Source organism: Pyrgilauda ruficollis, unplaced genomic scaffold, assembly GCF_017590135.1.
Source record: "Pyrgilauda ruficollis isolate IOZ18807 unplaced genomic scaffold, ASM1759013v1 scaffold88, whole genome shotgun sequence".
NCBI lineage: Eukaryota > Metazoa > Chordata > Aves > Passeriformes > Passeridae > Pyrgilauda > Pyrgilauda ruficollis.
Genome location: NW_024530821.1, coordinates 50,955 through 68,712, shown reverse-complemented (window position 1 = coordinate 68,712; position 17,758 = coordinate 50,955). Strand labels below are relative to the sequence as shown.

General features: G+C 67.1%; 4 protein-coding genes across 4 annotated transcripts in view; 2 read left to right on the top strand and 2 right to left on the bottom strand.

Annotated features, from left to right (window-relative positions):
* The window catches only part of LOC121364684 (dedicator of cytokinesis protein 2-like), a 44,588-nt gene extending 41,111 nt beyond the window's left edge, over window positions 1–3,477 (bottom strand). Inside the window, exons 1-8 of the mRNA XM_041488118.1 lie at window positions 3,384–3,477; window positions 1,897–1,980; window positions 1,769–1,809; window positions 1,501–1,556; window positions 1,303–1,399; window positions 1,080–1,228; window positions 636–771; window positions 379–533 (exon numbers count right to left, since the gene is read on the bottom strand). Of these exons, the coding sequence (XP_041344052.1) occupies window positions 379–533; window positions 636–771; window positions 1,080–1,228; window positions 1,303–1,399; window positions 1,501–1,556; window positions 1,769–1,809; window positions 1,897–1,980; window positions 3,384–3,423 (758 nt within the window). The 5' untranslated portion in view covers window positions 3,424–3,477. The remainder of the gene's footprint in view (window positions 1–378; window positions 534–635; window positions 772–1,079; window positions 1,229–1,302; window positions 1,400–1,500; window positions 1,557–1,768; window positions 1,810–1,896; window positions 1,981–3,383) is intronic.
* Window positions 3,478–5,527: 2,050 nt separating this feature from the next.
* On the top strand, window positions 5,528–13,030 carry DQX1 (DEAQ-box RNA dependent ATPase 1). The gene is made up of 11 exons (XM_041488182.1): window positions 5,528–6,453; window positions 7,372–7,565; window positions 8,949–9,324; window positions 9,895–10,131; window positions 10,314–10,413; window positions 10,494–10,649; window positions 10,811–11,002; window positions 11,082–11,207; window positions 11,920–12,110; window positions 12,191–12,381; window positions 12,459–13,030. Exons 1-11 carry the CDS (start codon window positions 6,157–6,159, stop codon window positions 12,634–12,636), a joined length of 2,238 nt encoding a protein of 745 aa, XP_041344116.1. The 5' UTR covers window positions 5,528–6,156; the 3' UTR covers window positions 12,637–13,030.
* A 1,564-nt stretch (window positions 13,031–14,594) lies between these two features.
* LOC121364711 (interleukin-12 subunit beta-like) lies at window positions 14,595–16,410 on the top strand. Its single transcript, XM_041488174.1, has 6 exons — window positions 14,595–14,664; window positions 14,983–15,204; window positions 15,369–15,477; window positions 15,561–15,742; window positions 15,844–15,992; window positions 16,270–16,410. Exons 1-6 carry the CDS (start codon window positions 14,595–14,597, stop codon window positions 16,408–16,410), a joined length of 873 nt encoding a protein of 290 aa, XP_041344108.1.
* Window positions 16,411–16,824: 414 nt separating this feature from the next.
* The window catches only part of LOC121364700 (alpha-internexin-like), a 2,272-nt gene continuing 1,338 nt past the window's right edge, over window positions 16,825–17,758 (bottom strand). Inside the window, exons 2-3 of the mRNA XM_041488154.1 lie at window positions 17,275–17,399; window positions 16,825–17,211 (exon numbers count right to left, since the gene is read on the bottom strand). Of these exons, the coding sequence (XP_041344088.1) occupies window positions 17,160–17,211; window positions 17,275–17,399 (177 nt within the window). The 3' untranslated portion in view covers window positions 16,825–17,159. The remainder of the gene's footprint in view (window positions 17,212–17,274; window positions 17,400–17,758) is intronic.

Below are 17,758 nucleotides of genomic sequence, written 5' to 3'. Positions count from 1 at the left end.
GGTTGGGGTGGGCACAGGGGGGGCAGAACCCCCGCCAGCTCCCACCCCACGGACCCCTCAGCCCACCAGGGTCCCCAGTGGCGGCACAGGTGCTGGCCCAGCCCGGCTGTCCCCAGTCACCGCGCTGGCCACCTCAGCAGCGCCTGGGGCAGGACAGGGATGGGCTGTCCCTTGGGATATGGCTGCACGGCTGGCACGCCATGACGAGCCCTCCTGCTCTTTGGGAAGGGACGTGTCCCTTCCCCGTGTGACACCCGCTGGGCCCTTGCGGGCTGGGCAGGACGGGCAGCCTGGGGGGAACGCCACAGGGAGCAGCAGGACAAGCACCCAGCGCAGCAGGGCCAGGGGCAGGGTCTGTCCTGAGCGCAGGGACCCCACCTGATGATGCGCTGCTCGCCGGGGTCGTACAGGGCCATGAAGAGCTGCGCCTCCTCCCCGATGTGGCAGACGAAGTTACGCACGCAGAGGTAGAGGTTGTGGGAGGGCGAAGCAGCCCCGTGGGTGCCATGGCCTGGGGGTCTCTGCTGCGAGCTCTGGGGAGCACGAGGTGGGGGACACAAGGTGGCTCAGCCCCTGACACATCCCCCGGCACAGGGGACATCAGGCTCTGGGCACAGGGCTGGCAGCAGCCTCACCGTCTCCTCCTGGATGCGCTGGGTGAGGGTCTGTGCTGCCCTCCTGTGAGCCTGGAAGAGGCTGATGACGCTGGTCCTGTCGGGGTCCAGGATGTTCTCGTCCTCATCCCGCACCACCAGGTCCAGCGCGAGGATCCTGCAGGGGCCGGGATGGGGTCAGGCAGGACTGGGGCCACACGGGGCTGTGTGTGCCACCAGGACTCACTCGTCCTTGCGCAGGGTCTGAGGGGACAGGAGCTGGCAGCACCAGGAACATTCCTGTCCCAGCCATAGCCCTTAGCCAGGTGGCTTGAGCAGCTGGTGGCACCCTTACTGTCCCCAGCCAGCACGGGACAGCCAGCTGGGATGATGGGGACACAGGGACAGCCAGCCAGGACACCTGGGCACCACAGAGCCTGTGCCAGAGGCAGATTTGAGGTCCCCGTGGCCCGTCCCCGCCCTCACTTGTTGCCGTAGTCCATCTTGCCGGTGACCTCCTTGCGGAGCCGCAGGAGCTGGTCCTTGGGCAGCGTCCCCGAGAGCAGCTGCGAGCGCTGCTCCATCAGCTCCTGCATCATCCTCTTCACCTGCCCGTAGCGCTCCGTCTGCCCGGCCTGCGGCAGCACCGCGGGGTCACCGGGGCTCACCCACCCTGCCCCCGGACCCCCCCCCAGAGCCAGACCCTCACCACGTAGAGCTGCTTCCAGATGGTGGCCCACTCCCGCAGCGTGGTGGTGATCTCCTGCACCATGGGCATGTCGGAGGGCACCACGCTCTCCTCCACCCTGGGGGAGGCACAGGGAGCCCTGCAGCGCCCCGGCACCGCAGGGACCCCGCAGGGGGCGGAAGGCGGAGCCCACCGCCCCCGCCCGTGCGCCGGACCTACCCCCTCTGCTCCACCGCCGCGCCCTTCAGCCGGATCAGCGAGGCCGGGAAGATGCCCTGAGAGAGCCAGAGCTGTCAAAGATGTCCCTCAGGGGGGCACAGCTGGTGGCACCCAATGCCACAGGGTGCCCAGCCTGCCGTGCCCCCCCCCCCCCCCCCAACCCCTGCTGCCCATGCTCCCTCTGCCCCTCTCCCAGACACCCAGCAGGGACAGAAAAGCCACCAGCACTGTCCCTCCTGCCACCAAAGCCCAGCAGCCCGTCACCTACCCGGGCAGCCCTGTTCCGGAGCGAGTAGCCGCAGTACCAGCCTGCCAGGGGAGGGGACATGGTCAGCCAGGCTGGGGGTGCTGGCCCCCGCCCAGGGACAAAGGAGGGTGCCTCCGGGGGTCCCTTACCCTCGGAGGCCTGCAGGATGTGCACCATCTCCCCGATCTGCAGCGGGAGGTGATGCTCCTTGGTGCGCGGGAAGTTCCACACGGCTGTGGGAAGAGGGGCTGCGAGTTGGGAGCCCTGCCTGGAGACCCTCGCCAGCCCCCAGGCCCTGGGTAGCTGCACCCCACAGCCGGCCCCCCATGGGTGACCCCCCCAGCACCCCCCGTTCAGCCCTGAGAGATGGGGCAGAGCCCCAGCCCCACAAACAGCGTGAGACCCCCCCAAGCCCTCCAACCCCACACAGGGCTGGGCACAGCAGCAGCCCCCAGCCCCTTTTGGCACTCAGGGGTCCCTTATGGGACCCCTCTGCCTCCACCCACGCCCTGGGTGCCGGTGGTCCTGCTCATGGCACAAACAGTGCAGGAAGGCAAGTGCCAGCTGAGCCCCTGCCCAGGTCTGGTGGCCCAGGGACAGGCCTGGTGGCCCAGGGACAGGTCTGTCTGGGGACAGCAGAGCTGGTGGCAGGGGAGGGGGCGGTGCTCTCGGTGACCAGCGGCTTCCTGCCCGGCTGCGCTGTGGTTGTCCCTGTCGCTATTTCTGGCCCCAGGGACAGCTCTGGGGCAGGCAGCCCTGGTTTAGCCCCCAGCCTGGGGGACAGTCCCTGCACCCGGGGGTCCCTGCCAGGACCATGCCTGTGCCCACCCGAGCTCCAGGCAGGGCCAGCTCACACTGCAGCACCCCCAGACCCACCTGGCACCGGGAGCCCCCATGGGACCCCTCCCATCACCCTGACTGCCCATGCTGGGAGAAGCAGCAGCAGCTCAGCCCTCGCTCAGGCACCCCCAGGACCCTGCAGCAGCTCAGCCCTTGCTCAGGCACTGCACAGAGTGTAGGAAGGGTGGAGGAAACGGCCCCACAAAAAACGGGAAGAAGAACAGGGCTGCCGGAGCCAGCAGAAGCTGGGGGTGCTGCAGTGAGTGGGGGTGCTCAGGGCTGGCGCAGGGCATGGGGAGCCTAAGCTGGGGGTGCTGCAAGGAATGGGGGTGCCCAGGGCTTTGCCATCACCAACACGGAGGCAGCTGCAAAGCCCCAGCTGGAAGCTGAGGAAAGTCCTTGGGGTGTCTCAAGGCTCCCCAGAGCCTCAGCAGCCGGGCTGAGCCCAGAGCCAGAGCCTGGAGGGAAGCCAAGCCCCCAGCCCAGTGCCCCCCACACCCACAGCACCAGCCCCGCAGCCTCCTGGTGCGTGGGTCCTGCTGGCACCTGTCCTGCTTGGTCCCCTTCCCTGAGCCTTCTGTCACCAGCCCTGCAGCCCCTGCTTGTTCATTGCAGCGCCCAGCCAGCGCCAGCACCGCAGGGACCTGGTCCCCTCCTCACACTGGCACCACAGGTGCCACCACCACGGCCACGGGGGTGCCACGAATGTCACCTCACCCTCAGCACCCCATTCTGCCAGCCCTGCGCCCCTCCAGCCGAGTGGAAACCCCCAACGGGGCCCCACAGCCCCACTCACCCACGCCAAACTTCTCCTTGGTGGGCAGCCAGGGCGCCATGGCCACCGGGACACCACCGGGCCACCACCGGGGCCGTGCCGGGGTCTGGGGCGCTGCAGAGCCACGGGAGGTTCCTCCTGCCACGCTCCCCGTGTCACGTGTACCCCCCGGCTTGTGAAATCCTCGCTTCCTCAATGCATTCTGAGCGTGGGGGTCTCACCCCAGCACCCTGTCCTGACGCGGGCAGCGGGGTGGGGATGGAGCCCTGAGACCCCCACACCACCCAGCCAAGGGGCTGGGCTCAGGGGGTCACTGTGTGGTCACTGGAGGGGGTCGTGGTGACACCTTTGAGTGACCGAGAGCACAGAGTGCTCAGCCACACCACGCACAAGGAGCCGTGGGCCTGTGCCAGCCCTGAGGATCCTTGCTGGCACAAGGTTCCTGCCATCCTGCCTTGTGGCATTCACATTCTCCGAAAATTCCCTTCGCCCAGGGTTTTTCTCCTGGGAAGCTGAGAAGACTCAGAGAAAAGGAAAACAATTCTTATTTCATGTGCTTCTCTTTTGTTGTGCTGATGTGGAATGTGTTTGGAGATTGTTCACCCACAGGTGATTGTTTCACTGCATTCTGCTGTGAGTTGTTTTCACTCTTTGGCCAAGCAGGGCCAAGCTGTGTCAGACTCTGGAGAGAGTCACGAGTTTTCATTATTATCTTTTCAGCCTTCTGTAAGTATCCTTTCTGTGTTCTTTAGTATAGTATTATTTAATATAATGTAGTATAATAAAGTAATAAATTAAATTTCTGAGAACACGGAGTCGGACTCATCATTCAGCACAAACACAACAGCGCCTGGCTCTGCCTTGTCCGTGTTTCCATCCCTGTCCATCCCTCGGCTCCCGCAGCTCCAGGAGAGCGCGTGGAGCACGCACACAGTCCCGGCCATTGCTCCCTCCTGCTCTCTGCTCCTGCACAGGGACGGGGGCTCGGCCAGACCCTCACCCCTCCCGGCCACGCTGCCCTGGGACGCTGTGAGCCCCCCAGTCCTGCTCTGCGCCCCCAGACCGGCACGGCTCTGTCCATCAGCCCCTCGGAGCCAGCACTCGGCTCCTCCCTGTGTCCCCACCCTCCTGGCGTGTCCCCAAACCCCCCCGGCCACCTGAGCTCGGGGGTCACCCCCGGCTGCAGCCCCCCGGGTCACCCCAGCCAGGACAGACCCCCCCGAGCAGAGCTGGGACGGGACACCGGGTGGGTCCGGGATCACACTCCGGTGTCACCGAGGGGCGAGGGCGGGACACGCAGGAGCGGGAGCAGCCACCGGAGCCGCTGCCCCGCACGGCAAAGCCGGGACGTGCCGCCAGACCCCCGCCCGCAGCACCGGGGGGGAGCAGAAGGAAATGTGGCACGGGCACCGGCGTGGCACGGGCACCGGCGTGGCACCGGCACCGGGGCTCCCGGAGAGCGGGATCGCAGGCGCGGCACTCCCCGCAGCCTCCGAGGTTACCGGTTCCCGCAGCCCCGGGGCCAGCAGGCACCGCTCGGTCCCCAGCCGGCGCTGCCCGCTGCGCGGTGCCGGCGGGAGCTCAGGCCGGGCCGTTCGCCGGTCCCGGAGCTCCACCTGCCGGTCCCACCGGGAGCCGCTGCGGGTGCGAGGCGCCGGTACGGGATGTCCCGTGTCGGGATGCCCGGCACCGATACACCCCGTGCTGGTACGGATGCCCCGCTCCGGCGGCGGTAGGCCAGCACCAGTATGACCGGCACCGGTACGGGATGCTCCGGTACGGAAGGACCGACACCGGTACGGGATGCCCGGCTCCGGTACCACCGGCAGCAGTATAAGATGTCCTGCATGGAAATACCCGGCATTGCTACGGGATACGCCGGTACAAGATGCCCGGCTACGGTACGCCCGGTGCCGCACCGGGATGCCCCGCACCAGCACCGAGACGTCCGGTACCGGGAAGCCCGGTCCGAATAGGGGCTGCGGGCGGGCTCGGGCCGCAGCTGCAGCCGCTCGGAGGCGCACACCGGAGCTGGGCGCGGTGCCGGGGCCGGAGCGGGCCCGGGGCTCCCGGCGGGCGCCGCCGCTCCCGTCCCGCCGCCACATCCGGGCCCCGCCCGGCGCGGGCGCTGATTGGCTGCCGCGGGCCGGGCGCGTGACGGCACGCGGGTCACGTGGCCGCGTCCCCCGGCAGGGCCCGCGGTGGCGCGCGCAGGTGAGCGGCGGAACCGGAACCGGAACCGGGGCAGGAACCGGGGCCGCGGCCCGGAGGGGGTGCGGGGGACCCGCCCCTGACACGCCCCCGACCCGCCCGCTGCGCTCCGCTGAGGTCCGGCCCGGTGCCGGTGCTCAGGTGCCCGGTCCGTCCCGTCCCGTACAGGTGCTCCGCCGACCCGGTCCGGCCCGTGCCGTTCGGGACCGACCTTCCCAAGGTGTCCGCCCTGTCCCGCAACCCCTGTAGCCTGCCTCGGTGCGGTCCCCACGCACAGCCCTGTCCGGTCTCCGCGCTCCGCTCCATCCTGCGGGGCTCTCCCGGTGCCCCTTTCCCGGTTCCCTGCCCGTTCTCCCGGTCCCCCACACTCCGCTTCGGTTCCTGATCTCCGCGGCCGTGCCACCCCTGTCCGTGCCCCCGTACCCGCCTCCCCCGCCCGTCCCCGGTGTCCGCGGGTCCCCCTCCCCGCGGACGGGACGTGGCACTGGGCTGCACCGGGCTCCTAACCGGGACGTAGCCGGGGGTGGGTCAGCGCCGGTCTCGCTCCACCCCCGCCCGCCCTCGCAGCTCCGCTGTCCCCGCCATGGCCGGCTCCGGAGCCCCGGGTCCCCTGCCCGGGCCGAGCGGCCCCGGCTCGGCGCTGGAGGAGGAGGAGGAGGAGGAGGAGGAGGATGAAGAGCCGTCCCTGGGCTGCGACGGCGACCTGGAGGTGAACCCCTACGACGGGCTGCCCTTCTCCTCCCGGTACTACGAGCTGCTGCGGCAGCGCCGGGAGCTGCCGGTCTGGGCCGCCAAGTACAGCTTCATGGAGCACCTGGAGAGCAGCAGCGGCGGCATCGTGCTGGTCTCCGGGCCCCCCGGCACCGGCAAGAGCACGCAGGTGAGGGCGAGGGCAGCTGGGCTGTGCTGGCTGATCCTCCAGAGCCCAGCCGTGGCACACACCGAGAGGGTGCCCGGTGGGACGGGCGGGCACCGTGATGTGCTGGGCTCCGGGAAAAACCCAGCACGAACCGGAGCGGGGAACGGCCCCTCCGGATCCGTGCCGGGCTGGCCCGGGGAGCCGGTCCCAGCTGCCGGTGACACTCGGGGACAGCACCTGGCAGACTTTGACCGGGGAAGGGATTGCAGAGCTGCAGGGCCGGGCCGGGCTGGGTGGCCCCAGGCTGGCGGGGTGTTGGCCCTGGGCTCGAGGTGCTCAGCCACATCAGCTGCCTGGGTGTGAGCTGCTGAGTTTCTGGGCTGGGCTGGCGCTGCCGGATTTGGGGATCAAAGCTCCTGTGCGGGCCCCAGGGCCGGTGTTTTTGGGTGCAGCACCCTGCTGTAGTCCCTGCAGGGCCCTGGGGACACTGAGGCACAGGCAGTGCTCCTGGGGGGATCAGAGGTGACAGGAGGAAGCAGGATTCAAATCCCTGGTGCCAAAGGGACATTTGCGTGGCCTTGGCACTGTCCCACACTGTCAGGCCGGGCACTCGGCCAGCAGCTGCTCCCTGGTGATCCCTTCCTTGTCTCTCTGTGGGGTTTCCCAGGCCATTGTCCCATGTCCCTAATGTGAGAGCAGGGTGCTGGTGTCCCACACTGGAGCAGGAGACTGCAGGTGTGGGGCCATGGGGCTCCTGTTACACCTGTGGGGCTCAGAGGTGACAGGAGTGGGGAGAAACCATCCTGCCTGAGCTTTGAGCGCCTCTGGACAGCCCCTGGCCCTGGAAATCCTGCAGCCAGATCCACAGGGAGGGTCCTGGTGCCCTTTGGAGGGGCACAGCGGGGAGGGGACACTCCTGGAGCCTCGCTGTCCCCACAGATCCCTCAGTGGTGCGCCGAGTACGCCCTGTCCATGTCGTTCGCCCACGGGCTGGTGGCCTGCACCCAGCCCCACAGCCTGGCCGCCCTCAGCCTCTCCCTGCGCGTGGCCGACGAGATGGACCTGAACCTGGGCCACGAGGTGGGCTACTGCGTGCCCCAGGAGGACTGCTGCACCGCCGACACCATCCTCAGGTACGGCAGGGCCGTGCTGGGAGCGCTAATCCCGCTGAGCTCCGCCTAATCCCTTAATCCAGGCTGGCCTCGCTGGGCACTGCACGGCCTGCCCTGGGGAGGGGGATGCTCTAGGGAGGGGGCTGCCGTGGGGAGGGGGCTGCTCTGGGGAGGGGGATGCTGTAGGGAGGGATCTCCTCTAGGGAGGGGCTGCCCTGAGGAGGGGGATGCTCTGGGGAGGGGGCTGCCCTGGAAAAGGGGCTGCTCTAGGGAGGGAGCTGCTGTGGGGAGGGAGATGCTCGAAGGAGGGGACTGCTGTGGGGAAGGGGCTGCCCTGGGGAGGGGCTGCCCAGGAGAGGGGGTGCCCAGGAGAGGGGGCTGCTCTGGGGAGGGGGCTGTTCTGGGGAGGGGGATGCTGTAGGGAGGGATCTCCTCTAGGGATGGGCTGCCCTTGGGTGTCTCGGTTTAGAAAGACAGGTGTGTGCTAAGGAAGGCAGGAGCCTCCCCGAAAATAGAGAATGTAAATCCCCTCTCTCTCAATTGCTATAAATTTGAAATTAAGGGGCTCTCAGGCAAAGATATGGGAGCAGGAATAACAGTTCTTTACTAGGGAAGAAAATAAAAATAAAATAAACAATGCAGTAAATCAAAATAACACCGACAGAGTCAGAACACAACCTGACACCCTGTTGGTCAGAGTGGTGGCAGCAGTCCAGTTGGAATTGTGGCTGCAGCCCTCCTGGAGTGTCAGGGGGGGTTCTGCTGGAGCAGGGATCCTGTAGAAAGGTGGATCCTCTGGGAATCCAGGGGAAAGGCTGTTCTGGGTCCCAGGATCTCAGATTGTATCCAGGTAGGAATGCTTGGCTCCTCCCCTGGGCAGAGCATCCCCCAGTGAGATGATGGAATTTTACCATCCATACAGGGACACTCAATGGCCCATTAAGAGAAGATAATTAATAATTAGTGGCCCATTAACAGAAGAGATCTCTTGGAGAGAGGATTGGTTGTGGAAGAGATAAACAAAACTGCCTAATTAACAGAAGATAACTGCCCCGCCTCTAAGCGGTGGCAAATAGAACACACATTGCTTGCCAATCTAGAATAGATGCCAGGGGAGGTGTGTGGCATGGTGACAGTGTGGTGACACAGTGTGGTGACACAGTGTGGTGACAGCACACCATGGCACGAGGAACAAATAGACTACATGTTGCTTGCCAGTCTAGGATAGATGAAAGGGAAGGTGTGTGGCGTGGTGACAGTGTGGTGACAGCACGAGGAGGAGATAAGCATTGCTTGCCAATCTAGGACACGGGGAGGGGGCTGCGTGGGGAGGGGGCTGCATGGGGAGGCGCGAGGCGTTCCCCCCGGGCAGGGGTCGGTGCTGACGGGGCAGGGCCGTGTCAGGTTCTGCTCGGACGAGATGCTGCTGCGGGAGATGACGTCGGAGCCGCTGCTGCGGCAGTACGGGGTGGTGGTGCTGGACGAGGCGCAGGAGCGCACGGTGCCCACGGACGCGCTGCTGGGGCTGCTCAAGGACGTGCTGCGCCAGCGCCCGGCCCTGCGCCTCGTGGTGCTCACCTCGCCCGCCCTGGAGCCGCGGCTGCGCGCCTTCTGCGGCGACCCGCCCGTGGTGAGGGTGCCCGGGCACGGCTCCCCGCCGCAGCTGCTCTACCGGGAGCCGCCGGCCCACGGGAGCGTGGCCGCTGCTTGTCAGGCCGTGCTGGACATCCACCGGCGCCAGGAGCCCGGCCACGTCCTGGTCTTCCTGGCCAGCGAGCAGGTGGGCTGGTGGGGAGCGGGGCAGGGGAGGTTTGGGGTGCTCCTCTCAGTGGGGAGCACTAGGGATGGCGGGGCAGTGTGGCTTCTCTGTAGTGGAGGTGGGCACAGGGGTTTGTAAATCAAAGGCGACTCCAATGTCTGAGAGGGAGAGGAAATGATGAGGAGGACTCTGTCTAAAGAATTACTTTATTATTCTGTACTATATGCATTATATCTAAAGTGAATGTGCCATGCACTCACTCTTGCTCACAGCTGCACAGAACTGCACTCACCTCTGGTTCTCTCGTGACTGTCTCGTGACAGTCCAGACTCACACACACGCTTGGCCAAGGGAACAAAACATCCTCACTTCGAGTAAATAATCTCCAATCTGCTTTCTGCTCTGGCACAACACAGGCACAGCAAGAGAGATAAGAATTGTATTTTCCTTCTTCTCTGCTTGTCTCACAACTCCACTCTGTTCAGAGGGCACGTGAATACCACACCGGGGCGTGGCACAACACCCTGACCTGGGAATGGGGACACTGCGGGTGTCAGCAGGTGTCACCTGTCCCCTCCTGTCCTTGCTCAGGAGATCTCCGAGTGCTGCGCTGCCATCCAGACGGAGGCCGTGGCGCTGAGCCCGGCGCTGGGCCCGCTGCTGGTGCTGCCTCTGCACCCCGGGGTGGGCCGGGCCGCACAGAGACTCTACGAGACGCCCGAGGAGAGCCGGGAGCGGCGCGTCATTGTCACCCACTGGCTCGGGGACTCGTCCTTCTCGCTGGGCACCGTGCGCTTCGTCATCGACTCGGGGCTGGAGCTGCGCAGCGTGAGTGGGACAGGGCACGGGTGGGGTCTGGCTCTGCCCTGTGTGCAGTGAGCTGTGATGTTCCAGGCTGGGAGGAAGGCTCTGCCCCAGGGAGGTGGCAGGGGTGGCCCTGCAGTGGCAGGTGAGGGACCTTGTTGGGAGGCAGGGGTCCCTTGCAGTGTCCCACTCAGAGCCTCCCGCAGGTGTACAACCCTCGCATCCGCGCCGAGTCGCAGGTGCTGCGGCCCATCAGCCGGAGCCAGGCCGAGTCACGCATGCAGCGAGCTGCTGGCAGCCCCCCAGGTGAGCCCCTGCTCCAGTGTCCCCCCCTCAGGACTGCCAGCAGCCTGTCCTTGTCCCAGCTGATGTCCTGTCTCCTGCAGGCACCTGCCTGCGCCTGTACTCGGAGGCCTTTGAGCAGCGCCTGCCCCCCAGCCCCGCGCCCCACGTCGGCGAGACCAGCCTGAGCCGCCTCGTGCTGCTGCTGAAGCGCCTGGACATCGCCGACATGGGCCAGTGTGACTTCCTCGACCGCCCAGGTAGAGCCCAGGGGGGCCAGGCATGGCGTGGGGGGCTGGAGCAGAGGGGCACGATGGCACAGCCGTGGCCATCGCTGCGGCCTGGGTTGTCTCTGGGGAGGGACTGGGGGCCTGGCAGGTGCAGGACACAGTGGGCGAAGCTGCCTGATGTCCCACCCCAGCCCCCGAGTCGCTGATGCAGGCGCTGGAGGACCTGGACTACCTGGCAGCCCTGGATGATGACGGGAATCTGTCGGAGGTGGGGATCATCATGTCGGAGTTCCCACTGGACCCGCAGCTGGCCAAGGCGCTCATCGCCTCCTGCGAGTTCGACTGCGTGGAGGAGATGGTCAGCCTGGCTGCCATGCTCACAGGTACCCTGTGGGGGGCATGGGGAGCCAGCACTGCCAGGGAGGTGCTGGGGGCACACGGTGACCCCCTGCCCACCCCCAGCACCCCCCTGCTTCGTGCCCCTGTCCACGCACCTGGAGGAGGCCGTGGCCCTGCGCCGGCGGGCGCTGCTGCACCCCAACGGGGACCACTTCACCCTCATCAACATCTTCAATGCCTTCCAGCAGCGTGAGTGTGGGCAGGGCACCCCTGTGGGCATCCCACAGACCCCTTTGTGTCCCCTGTATCCCCTGCTCTTTCTGCTGTCCCACACCCCCTCTTGTGTCCCCTGCCCTGGAGCTGCATTCCTGACCCATCCTAGTGCCCAGCCTGGCTGGGGGAGGATCTGGGGGTCCCAGCTCTAGCCTGGGGGCTGTGCCTGTGCTCAGTCCCTGTCACCACTGTGTGAAAGGGTCACAGACAGGGGAAACAGGAGTGCTTCTGTGTTCCCCAAGCCCCCAGCCCAGCGGGCTCTCTGCTCACCTGTCCCCACCCCATGGCACCACTGTCCTGTCCCCACATCCCCACTATCCCACCCTTGTCCCCACATCACAGCCCCCACTATCCCATCCCTGTCCACCACATTCCTGACCCCGCTGTTCCACCCCTGTCCCCACATCACAGCCCCACTATCCCATCCCTGTCCTCACATCACAGCCCACACTATCCCACCCCTGTCCCCCCATCCCACCCTTGTCCCCACATCGCTGACCTCGCTGTCCCATCCCTGTTCCCACATCATAGCCCCCACTGTCACATCCCTTTCCCCGCATCGCTGACCCCACTATCCCACCCCTGTCCCCACATCACAGCCCCCACTATCCCACCCCTGTCCCCACATCACAGCCCCCACTATCCCAGCCCTGTCCCCCCGTCGCTGACCCCGCTGTCCCTCCTGCAGACGCGGGGGACGAGGGCTGGTGCCGCAAGCACGGCGTGTGTGCCGAGGCGCTGCGCCTGGCGGGCACGGTGCGCGCCGAGCTGCTGGAGGTCATGCGCCGCATCGAGCTCCCGGTGTCGCCGCCCGCCTTCGGCTCCGACGCCAACGCCCTCAACATCCAGCGGGCCCTCATCTCCGGCTACTTCCTCAAGGTGGGCCAGGGGGTTGTGGGGAGTTACGGGGGAGATGTTGGGGTGTGCCAGACACATCATTCCCTGCTGGTTCCTCGCAGGTCGCCCGAGACATCGACGGCTCCGGGAACTACGTGATGCTGACGCACAAGCACGTGGCTCACCTGGCCCCGGCCTGCGGGTACCTGCTGCGGCCGCCCCCGCGCCGCCTGCCCCCCTGGGTGCTCTACCACGAGTTCACCATCTCTCAGGACAACTGCCTGCGCGTGGTCTCGGAGATCCAGCCCCAAATGTGAGGGGACGGGGAGGGACGGGTCCTTCCTTACAGGGGGGTCCCTGTAGCTGGCTGATCCCACCCTGTCCTCGCAGGCTGGTGGAGTTGGCCCCGCAGTACTACCTGAGCAACCTGCCACCCAGCGAGGGCCGGGACCTGCTGATGGAGCTGCGGGAGAAGGTGGTGGCAGCAGAGGAGGCGCCGGCAGAGCCGGAGCTGGCGGAGGCGGCCGGACGCGAGGATGAGCACGGGGACGTCTGCGTCCTGCAGTGAGCCGGAGCAGCGGAGCCCCGCGGTGGGGCTGCCTGGGCTTGGCCGTGACCCTGGGGACAGGGGAGCCCCGGGGAGGCCCCAGGGGAGCTGTGTGGCTGCAGGGGCTGTCCCGGGTCCCAGGGAGGCGCGGGCACGGCCTGGCACTGCCTCAGCGCTGCGCCGCCGTCAGTCGTGGGCCAGCGGCCGTGGGACCACCCCGGCACCTCAGAGCGTGGATTGGGGAGCGCTGGCCCCGGCCGGGGGAGTGTTGTGGGCCCTCCCCACTGGGCTCCTTCACCCCGTTTTTCCCGGGGGTGCTGCGGGGCTGGAGGCATCACTTGTCCCGCTCCCCCAACGCCCGGGGCCGAGGGGCCACGCACGGGTCCCTCCTCCTGTATAAAGTTTTGTGACCTTTGCTCCTGGCTTCGTGTCCATGACTGCAGTGAGGGGATCTGGTCAGGGTGGGGTCCATCCCACTGAGGAATATCACTATAGAGGGGTCTGGCCAGGGTGGGGTCCATCCCACCAAGGGACATCACCACAGAGGGGTCCGGCCAGGGTGGGTGTATCCCACCAAGGGACATCACCACACAGGCCAGGCTCTGTCCCTGCCCCTCCCGTCTCCCGGGGATGGTTTCTGTCTGTGAGGCCTCACTCCCCTCCCACCCATGTTTCGGGTGCCAGGCTGGGGTTCCAGCCATGCTGAGGCTCTGAGGGCATCCCTGGCCTTTGCATCAGGACTTCCCCTCCGTGGTTGTGGTTGTTCTGCAGAAGCCAAGGGGAAGCTGCGGTTGGTGAGGTGGGGGTGAGCGGGCCCCCGAACCTGCTGCCAACGCCTGCTTCCCCCAGACAGGGCAGGGCATGGGGGCACCCCCGGGCAAGGCGTCCCATCCCTCCCTCCCTGTCCTTTTGGGGTCCCCTGCAGTGCTACAGCCAAGGGCTGAGCTGCTGCATGGGGCCTGGGAGTCTTGGCTCCCCGTCCCCACCCCTCAGCCCACACACAAGGGCTTGGCTCTGCTCAGGGAGGGGCCTTGGAGGTCCCACTGCCCTGTCCTGGCCACAGTGCCTCAAAAGGTGAGAGCTGGGCTCCCCCACAGCCCCACTTCCCCTTTGCTTTCTAGGAACTCCAGAAAGTACATGAAAGAGTACAGCGGTCCCCTCCCCAGGGTGGGGTCTGCTGCATGCCCTCGACACGGGCTGGCATCAGTGGGGTGCCAAAGGGGCAGCTGGTGACAGTGATGATCTCTGTCCCTACGTCCTCATCTCTGCACAGCATCCCATGGGACACTCAGTGGCCCGAGGAGGGGAGGGAAGGGGTGTGCCAACCTGGAGGCACCACCCTGAGCCTCTGTGGAAACCCTCCCCTCTCCTTGACCCACCCAGAGGGGCCCAGCCCTGAGCTGCCCCTCTCCAGACCCCCAGCACAGGTGCTGATAGACCTCACAGGTCCCCCCACCCCTTAGCAGGGCACTGTGAGGGTTCTGTGCAGCACACAGTGATGTGCAGACCCTCAGGGGCTTGGGACCCCTCTGAGAGAGCTGAGACCACCCAAAACCCCAACAGCATCCCAGGTGCCCAGCACTGCCTGGGTGTTCCCAGGGGGACCCATCCTCTGGCATTCAGGGACAGGGCAGGGCAGGGCAGGGGTGTCCAGTGCACCCTGCCCTGGGAAGTACCAGCTGTGGTGTGGGTGGGAGGCAGGGGGCTGAGCGTGGGTCCCATCCTCCAGTTCTGAGAACTGTGATGCTGCTCTGACTGCACCTTGGGGCAGCCCCATGGAGTCCAGCCCAGTATAAGAGCGCAGCCCCCGGCTCTGCCAAGCCCACCAGAGACACACACAGAGGTAGGCACGGATGGGGGGGGTCTCGGGGGGATCTTGCTCCGGGGATGCTGCTCCCAGGGCTCTGCCCTGGCTGGCCCTGCTGGCTGTGCCACTCTCCTGGGTTATGGCTGCCCTTCCCTGTCCTTTCCCTTCCCAGATGCTGGTGCTGGTGGCACTGGTGCTGTTGGTGGTGCCTGCAGAACCCCTGACTGCCTTTCCCCCGAAGTGTGAGTGCTGCTCCCGGGGCACAGGGGAGGCCTCGGAGGGGGGACCTGGCTGGGGCAGCTGCAGGGACTGCAGAGGAAGCAGAGAGAGTGGGGAACATCCCAAACCCACATCCCTCTGATAGAGGCTGGGACAGCTCTGCTGGGAGCCAGAGGATGGGCACGAGGGTGATGTGGAGCAAGGATGGGGTGAAGGAGAGGGGAGGATGTGGAGTGCAGGAGCAGGGTGAGCACCGTAGGACAGGGTGGTTGTGAGGTTTGGGGGACAATCTTCCCCCACCACAGCCCATCTCTGACCACTGGCTCTGCTCTCACCTCCAGTCCAGGTGGGGAAGCTCAGCCAGGACGTGGTGGTGCGATGTGACACTTCAGAGCAGCACATCTACTGGACACTGAACGGGGAGGAGGAGCCCATGGCCGAACTGGTGCCTGAGGGCCACACGCTCACCATCCTCGGCTTGGACCTGCCAGCCACTGGCAACTACAGCTGCTGGGCTGGCCCTGTCCTGCTGGACTCCACCTACGTGGTGCTCAGCAGCTCCCGTACGGAGGGGCATGGCTGCGGGGTGATGGGGCAGGGGGTGGAGGGCTGAGCACCGGGAGATTCTCCTGCCCAGCCGGGGACACGGGGGCTGTGAGCCCCTTGCAGGGAGGGGGACCATCTTGGCTTTCTGCAGCCCCTGAGCAGCCACCCCTCAACCCCTCAGGTGATGAGGAGATCAACATGTCCTGCCAGGCTGAGTCCTACAACGGCTCCTTCCACTGCTCCTGGCCCGGGCCCCCCTCTGCCGTCTTCCGTGCCCGCCTCGTACGCAGGTGGGTGCCCCGGGACCCCCCAAACTCACGGCAGCACCACGGGCACCCCGCCCTAAGAGCTGCCCACGCCTCCCTCCCCGCAGCGACGGCTCCGTGGGGCCCTGGGTGCCGGTGGTCGGTGAGCACGGCCGCTTCAACACCAGCCTGGCAGACCCCCTGTTCTGCCCCTTCGGAGAGGAGCTGCGCCCGCTGCAGCTGCACCTGGAGGGGCTCTCGGACACCTCCCACCTCAACCTGTCCAGGCACTTCTTCCTGCGCGACATTGGTGAGCTCAGGGCAGGAGCGGCGGGGTGGGGGCGTCCAAGAGGCGCTGCAGGCTCCGGGGGGAGGGTCTCAGCCCCTGTTCTGAGCCCCCTCTGTCCACAGTGCGTCCAGATCCGCCCCAGGAGCTGATCCTGCAGCAGCGGGGGGAGCAGCTCCACCTGGCCTGGGCCCCCCCGGCCTCCTGGCCGCTCCCCAAGTCCTACTTTGCACTGCTCTACCATCTACAGTACGAGCTCCACAACGGTACCCAGGTAACGGGGGGGGGTCTCTGCCCAGGGCGACCCTGCACAGGCTGCCCCATGTCACCACCCTGCCCTGTGCCCACCCTGCCCCATCCCTGCCTCTGCCCTGTGCCGGGGAAGATGCTCAGCCATGGCCCCTCCTCACTCTGCTGCTTCCCTTCTTGGGGTGATGAATTGTCACCCCTGGCTGTCACCCCTGCTCCCCCCCCAGCGCTGCCGGGGTCAGGGGGTGCTGGTGCCCCCCTCCCCGAGGGTCTCCCGAGACCATGCCCTACCCCCTTTGCAGGTGGAGCAGTTCGTGGAGGGTGCGGAGGAGACGCCGGTGCCGGCGGGAGCGGGGCGGGTGCGAATCAGCTGCAGGGACCCCTACACCCCCCCGGCCTGGAGCCCCTGGAGCGCCTGGATGGACCTCGATGCACCCCAATAACAGCGGCTTTGACCCCACAAACGGGCACCTCCTTTCCCCAGAACCCCCATCCCTTTACAGCTCGGAAAAGGATTTTCCCCTCTATTAAAACTCTGGGATTGGTTTTGCCACCACAAAACCTGCTCGGTGTCTGTAGGAAGGGAGGTGCTGGGCCCCCACAGCTCCCCGAGGGGCTCCCGGCTGGCACAAAACTCAGCCCTGGGGTCCATCTGCTGTCCATGGCTGGGACAGGCTCCACCCGTGCTCCAGCCCAGCCCGGGGACAGGCGGGGTGGAGGGTCCCCACAGCCCTGAGCCCACTCCCCACGGAGCCCCCCACCCCACCACAGACCCCCGGAGCACAGCCGGGGGTGCTGCCCACCCCCCTGCAGCCGGGCCGGCTCCGGGTGATGCCACGGGGCTTTATTGAGGTGCTTCCACACGGGTCTGGGCCGGGACCCCCACCCCGGAGAGGCTGGTGAGTGTGTGCCCCACGGGCGCTGCCCTCCCGGGGGTCCCGGGCCAGGCGGGCACGCACAACTCCGGGGGACCCGTGGAACGGGGGGACAGAAGGACCGGGGCTCCGTGAGTCCAGAGAGATCCAGAGGGTCCCGGGGAACCGTGGCCCGGCGTGCGGGACTCGGGGGTCTGGGGTCCGGCGGAGGAACCGGGGTCCGGTGGTGGGGCTGAGGATCCGGTCCCGGGACCGTGGGTCCGGTGGTAACGGCAGGGCCGGGCTCCGGTGGTGGGAGCGGAGCTCCCGGGGTCCGCTCACGGCGGGGCCAAGCCGCCCAGGCGGAGCTCCTCGCTCTCCAGCATCTCCCTGGAAAAGAAGGGCCGGGCTAAGCCCCTGGCCCCCCGTGCCCCCCGCGCCCCCCTCGCGTACCGGTACGCGGCGATCTCCGCCTCCAGCGCCATCCGCAGCCGCAGCAGTGCCGGGTACTCCCGCAGGCACCGGGCCATCTCCGCCTCCGCCGCCCCGATCTCCCGCTCCAGCTCCGCCACCCGCTCCTGAGCCGGGCCGTCAGCAGCGCCGGGGCCGCGGGGCGACCCCCGGGATCCCCGGCCGAGTCCCCGCACACAGTGACCCCCGATCCGCAGGGACCCCCACCCCCGGCCCGAACCCCACCTACACGGACTCCCGGCACCCCTGAGCCTGGAACTCCGCACCGCTCCCCACCCGCACGGATCCCCGGGCAGACCCCCGCCCCACACGGAGCCCTAAACCCCCACTCCACACGGACCCACGGGATCCCCAACCCCGCAGCGACACCCACCCACAGGGACCCCCGGTGGCCCGACTCACACAAACCCCAGCTCCCAGTCCCACCTGAACTCCCCCATCCCGCCCCCGCTGCCTCCCGGGGCCC